Source organism: Triticum dicoccoides, chromosome 1A, assembly GCF_002162155.2.
Source record: "Triticum dicoccoides isolate Atlit2015 ecotype Zavitan chromosome 1A, WEW_v2.0, whole genome shotgun sequence".
NCBI classification, from domain to species: Eukaryota; Viridiplantae; Streptophyta; class Magnoliopsida; order Poales; family Poaceae; genus Triticum; species Triticum dicoccoides.
In genome coordinates, this window is record NC_041380.1 from 602,134,211 (window position 1) to 602,140,458 (window position 6,248).

At 49.1% G+C, this 6,248-nt stretch overlaps 2 protein-coding genes across 2 annotated transcripts; one reads left to right on the forward strand and one right to left on the reverse strand.

Moving 5' to 3' along the window:
• LOC119294946 (nucleolar protein dao-5-like) lies at positions 1-1,420 on the forward strand. The gene has a single exon (XM_037573253.1). It carries the CDS (start codon positions 85-87, stop codon positions 1,279-1,281), a length of 1,197 nt encoding a protein of 398 aa, XP_037429150.1. The 5' UTR covers positions 1-84; the 3' UTR covers positions 1,282-1,420.
• A 420-nt stretch (positions 1,421-1,840) lies between these two features.
• Positions 1,841-5,906, reverse strand: LOC119294948 (stress response protein NST1-like). Its single transcript, XM_037573264.1, has 3 exons — positions 5,649-5,906; positions 2,677-4,144; positions 1,841-2,291 (listed from the first exon to the last, which is right to left on the reverse strand). The coding sequence occupies exon 2, from the start codon at positions 4,042-4,044 to the stop codon at positions 2,716-2,718; it is 1,329 nt and encodes a 442-aa protein (XP_037429161.1). The 5' UTR covers positions 4,045-4,144; positions 5,649-5,906; the 3' UTR covers positions 1,841-2,291; positions 2,677-2,715.
• Between the last annotated feature and the right edge of the window lie 342 nt (positions 5,907-6,248).

Here is a 6,248-nt window from a genome sequence, read left to right on the forward strand (position 1 = left end):
GAGGACAGAGCCACAACCATCCATCCACAGAGCTAGCTAGCATCTCACTCGCAGGCCATCACGATTCCTTCCCTACGCTTCCTCATGGCCGCCACCGCCACCAGGCAGCAGCAACAGCCGGCGGCGGCGGCGGTGGCGGACCCCAAGTTCGAGTGGGCGGAGAAGGCCGGCACCTACGTGCTCCGCCTCGCCCTGCCGGGCTTCAGGAAGGACGACTTCCGGGTGCAGGTGGACGGCACCGGGAAGCTCACCGTGCGCGGCGCGACCAGGCCGTGCGCCGCCGGCGGCCCCGGCTCCTCCCTCCACAAGGTCTTCCAGCTGCCCGCAACCGCCAGCCTCGACGACATCGCCGGCCGCTTCGAGGCCGGCGTGCTCACGCTCACCGTGCCCAAGCGCGCCGGTGCGGCGCCGTCCCCACCGACGAGCATCGAGGAAATCAAGAAGAGTGAACCCGGTGCGGCCACGGAGGAGAACGCCAAGCCGACGCCACCCACAGAGGTCGATGGCGCCAAGAAGATGCCCAGGGAGGAGGGTGCTGCCAAGCTGACGCCACAAGCAGAGGTCGATGGCGCCAAGAAGATGTCCAAGGAGGAGGGTGCCGTCAAGCCGCCGCCGACGCCAGCCTCCCACCAGCTGCCATCCAAGGACGGCGGGGCTGGAAAGAAGGAGACCAACGGCGCCAAGCAGCCGGCCGCTACCAGGGACGACGGCGGCGAGAAGAAGGAAGCCGTCGTTGGCACCGAGCCCAAGGAGAGCACGCTCGGTAAGACGACACGTCAGGTCGCAGAGCATGTTCACCGCATGGAGGAGGCCAAGAGGCGCAAGCAAATTGAGCATATGCCGGCGCCGGCGGCGAAGAAGGAAGAAGAAGTGAAGCCCAAGGCACCCCAGCCAGCAGCTGCTGCGATGACACCAGAGAAGCCGGCGCCGAAGGCAGAGGTTGCCAACGGCGAGAAGGCCAAGGCGGCGGTTGACCGGGAGAGCCTAGCGGAGAGGGTGAGCCAGCGCGGCGAGGAAGAGAGGGCCAAGGCTGCTGCCACGGCGACGGCCACAGAAGCGAAAGCGGAGCAGGCGAAGAAGGCGGTGCCGTCGACATGCACGGGCTGGAAGGAGCGCATCGCCGGGGAGCTCAAGGGGCTGACGGACATGAAGTGGGCGGACAACGCGGTGGAGATGGCGAGGAGGAACAAGGAGGTGGTCGCCGTCGGGGTCGCCGCCTTCTCCATCGGCTTCCTCGTCTCCCAGAAGCTCTTCAGGAAGTGGGCAGCGCTGCATACGTAACATACACAGACACTGGGTAAATATGTACCGAACTAAGCTATTTGTGTGATCAGAGTGTACAGAGACATGTAAAGATATGTGTGCAAGTTAAGTGTGTACATAGAGACAACCAAAGCTGACTGAAGATTGATGTGCAACATACACCTTCGGATTGGTGCTTTTATTCACACACAAAAAAATCATACGGCAGTGTGTTTCTCATGGTACCAGCAGAGTATCAAGTTTTCAGAAGTTACATCACTTCTGAAAATTTAATTCATTTGGTTGAACTAAGCAAGGTCGTAGGATATCCGAAGTTTCTAAATTTGCATCCTTACTTTTCTCTATGGTAATCCTAACTGGCGAACGTTCACTGAGAAGGAACTCCCAGCGAATCCCATTGCGGTTCTTTATTTTTTTTCTATGGTAATGATAACTGCGAACGTTCATTGGGAAGGAACTCCCAGCGAACGCCCTCGCAGTTCTCCTAGAGAAGTTGCCACCCTCCCAGCTAGTGTTCACCAAATAAGAGGGTCCTTTTTCTATGGGACGAAAACAGTACACCTGTTATATGATGTCATTCACAAGAGGTGGAACGGGACCCACACACACTGACAAAATATACCGTTCTTGCATACAACCGCAGCATATGGATAATGTGATACCTTCACACAATTCAATTAAGCTTCCAACTGCTCGATCCCAAAAGGTACGAGATGCTAGTCTGAATCTATAAAATGTGACAGTCTGAACCTTAGGGTAGTTTTCAAACTTCCATGTGAACTTTCCTTGTCCGGCACACATTTATTATATGTTCACCATAACCGAAGAAACCGTCACCGAAAGAGCTGAGGAACTAGTTATCACCATGATGTCACATGCTTACTGCAAGCCTGGTAGTACAACAAATGTTGACAACAACAACAACGAGAGGCAACTAGAAGATCACTCGACAATGTCCAACGGGTCTCGAGTTGGTCTTCAGGGTTTTTTCTTGAACAGCCATATTCTTGTCAAAAGCCAACTTCGACCTGAAACAATGGAAAGGAATGATATCAAGCATGCAAAACCCAGGTACACTGTAATATGCTAATATGCCATATGGTTTATTGTCTGTAGTCTGCACCTAATCTGCTATCCGATAATTATGTATCACCCAGGTACACCATGTAAATGACAGGCATTATGGATATTGTAGTGTAAATCACTCACAAGTAGATGCTTTTTCTTATTTATGAAAATCCATTAATGCTCTAATTAACGCCTTTCTTATATTTATGCAAAACCCTTATTGTACACCTGCAAAGATATCTCAGGGACACAAATATCGAATCGACTAAAATCTGACACTGACACATGTTTTCCAGAGAATGTGAAAGCTATTAAAAAAAGAATATCCATAACATTCATGCTTACCATACTGCAAACCAAAGCTTTTGACTGATCCAACATAAATCATTCATGGTCTGGATTGCCTTTTAGCTTAAGCTCAACTTCTAGCTCCTTGTGCTTTAGCTGAAGTTCCAAACGCTTGTTCTCGAGCATCATTTCTTCATTCTCCGATTCCATCCTTTCAATTTCCCTGTCCTTCTTCCTCTTGAATCTCTCCCACTTTAGACGTTGCTCTGTTACTTCCAGTTCCTGTGCTTCAATCTGCAAGCGACGTTTCCGAAGCTCTATTGCTTGGGAAGCCAGTTCCTTCCGCACAGCAGACAGGTTGGTTCCATCCGTAAAACCCTTGTTGATATCCAATGCGATGCCATGGGGATCCAAACTCCCACTACCATCATTCGAGCTTGAGGTGAGAAAACCTGCATCACCATGATCCAATGCATGACACATCCTTTTATTCATGGAAGGATCCCTCATACTGTGATGAACTGCTTGATGCTCTTCGTCATGATCCTCGTAATCAGAATCTGCACTATGGTCATCTTCTTCAGCATCTCCACTTGCATCCCTCCTTGGATCATGCTCCTCTTTACATCTAAGAGCAACCTGTAGTGAGTGCTGAAGTGCAAGATCTTCGGGTAAATTCACACGGTTGTTGTTATGATAGGAACACATCATCTCATAGAATAAATGCTTAGAGTTCAATATCTTCCTTGCATCTTCTTTCATCTTATCGGAAAGATTATTCATGCAATCAAGGAGTGCTGGATTATCCACAACATTGCAAGCAGTACCACGACCAAGGATATCCGTAAGCCTTTTGTATCTCTTGTTGAGGTCATTGAACTTATCCTCGCACTGCTGCGGTGACACATTGCAGCCCCTTTCGCCCATGACCTTTGATATTGCTTTCCACTTGCCCTTCTTCTGCATTACTGTAATGTTCCTCCTCCCGCCGCCCAAATCCGCCCCAGGATCCTCCCCCGTGTAAGATGCTGCGGTAATCAAAAGCTTAACCATCGAACCAGTCCACTTCATCCGATGCCATGCTGAGCCTTTCTTGCCCTTGCCACTCTGGGCATCAGTAGCATCCTCGGTCATATCATGCTCCTCGTCGTCACTGATGGAGTTCTTTATGAGATGGTTGTGCTGCTGCTGCTGCTGGTGGTGATCCTTTTTTCCATGTTCTACAAACTGAAATCCGGATCCGGGGTTATCATGTTCTGTAGCCCGGTTGATAGGCATTGTGAAACTCCCTGGCATCTGAGATTGGTTAAATAGATGTTTTCCTGAGCTTGGAGCATGCATTTGCAAGGAGTTACCATGTAGATTCAAACTAGCATAAGGAGTTCCTTGCGTCGTGTTTCCAGGAGGTAGGTTACTGCGGTCCATTTTCCCAAAATAATCACCCAGGCAGTTGAACTTCTTGTCAATACCATACAAAAGGTACAGGAGGTGCCACAGGTCTTCACTTCAATATCACAATATAGCCCTGCATAGTAATTTGGACAAATTGTCAAAAGCCCTGCACATGCATATTTGCACATCTGTATACTTCTCAATGTTGCCACAACCAAATATTTAACTGACTACCTAACTACTGCAAGCATCAAATGAAAAGGCTGCCATGTTAGGCATGTCAAGGCACTAACAACCTACAGAACAAAAAGGTTATACAATATCATAATATAAGATGATAGGTTTAAAACATAACCATAACATCGTCGGTCATAAGCTGCTGCGGTGAATAGAGTTTGGGGCAGACAGCCTGTATGTCTGACGCGTATTCAAATATGATATCGCATACAAAAAATTAGCGTTTTAGTGACAAAAAACAGGACAGCTGTTATCTCACTGACAATTAAACCTTTCTTGTATGCATTCACCATATCTGGATGATAGCTTCACTGTGTCCTATGAAGTTCGATATGCTAGTCAGAACCTACAAATGTGGCAGTCTGAAGCTAAAGATTGTTTACAAACTTCCATGTGAATTTTTACTTGTCTGGCATGTATGTTCATAGGCAATGGTTATCTTGCAGTTTGATCAAAAAAAGGGACATCGTGGGTCAAACAGAAACTTAGACAGGACTGAGTTACGCTGCTAATTGAGTCCAGTTGGGTCGTGTGCATAGATGAGACGGACAAATAAACACAGATGGATTTAGGTGCCATCCAACGGTCTATATAACTGCAATAAAGGCTGCTAGACATGATTTCTTGATAATTAAATGTGGAGGCTCAATGGAGCTTCTGATTTGCAAATATACAAGATATTAACTTACGCATGCAAGGTAAATCCCAGCAGTTCATCACAAAGGGATTGAAAAGGGGGGAGAATGCAAACATTACAATAAGAACACCGTATATGTCATGATGCTTACAACCAAAGTAATTATACAGATGTAGACGTAGCAACATCTCCTCTATTTATGACACATAATCTAGACTGTTCGAAGTTTTGGCTCATAAACTGTGGCATGCTCTTTCAACGGGAGAAGATGAAATTACTGAAAGAAGAGAACTGCAATATATAGGAAAACTGCTGTTTGGCAACAGGGCAATAAGTTCGGTTAAGCCAGCAAAACTACATCAAACCGTAGCATAACCATAGTGGAAGGCAAAGCCAGCTGAGGTGGAACCAATGTTCAGGGTATCGGTAATTTGTGGCTGCTCGGTCGGGTGAGGAGTAGGGATTAATCGGCGAATCAGCCTATTAACTGAATTTACGTGCTTAGTATTCGGCTAGAAATTTCCATTCCGCTCTCTTTGCAAAATGGGATTGCATAAGTCCTGTTCCAGTACCCCTGTAAGGCTGTAACCCTAGACCTACACCTGCTGTACCATTTCCATGCTATACTCTCTACCGTATGTATGCTACACCTTGTATCTACTCTACTCAGCGATGGACCTGCAGGGGCAGACATCTATAATCAAACTGGTGGAAATCAAGGTTGCTGAGCGATGCGGCACCACAGTACTGCTGCTGCTCTTACCGTCCACGGTGACCGCCGCCTCCCTCCTCCCTCTTCCGCGCCGAGGCCTGTCCGCCGCGGCAAGCTACCACGGCACCGGAGCCTTCGCGCCTTCTCCCCGGTCGCCGACGGCCGGCGTCCTCGAGCGCGCCAGTCCCCCGGCCGGCCGGGCACTCCGGTAGATCGGCTGAGGTGGATGGTGGTGAGGGAGGGTGGGAGGGAGAACGGCGGGCGGGCGGAGGAGGAGGATTCCGGCGCCGGCGAGGGATTGGGGATCGGCGTTGGGGTGGGGGAGACGAAGGAGAGTGGGGCCCTCGTGTGTTTTGTTTTCTCCGTTCGGGCTCCAGATGCGACGGAATATGCCCAAGCAGCTGGGTTTGGGCCGGACATGAAGATGCGGGCCGCTTCTGCGCGTTGAGCCGGCCGGGCCGGAGATGAGACGAGGCTTCTTTTTGTGCGGCCCAATCTACGCAGCCTATATTCCCTCCTCAAAATATCTCAAAAAGAAAAACTCCTCCTAAAAGAAATATCTCAAAAAGAAAAACCCCTCCTAAAAGAAGAGCCTATATGCCTTTTTCTCCACCTTGAGGATGGCGGCCATGGAGCTATGAGAATCTAGCA

Coding starts and splice junctions, on each gene's coding strand:
- LOC119294946 (XM_037573253.1), top strand. CDS start 85: ATGGCCGCCACCGCCACCAGGCAGCAGCAACAGCCGGCGGCGGCGGCG.
- LOC119294948 (XM_037573264.1), bottom strand. CDS start 4,044: ATGGACCGCAGTAACCTACCTCCTGGAAACACGACGCAAGGAACTCCT.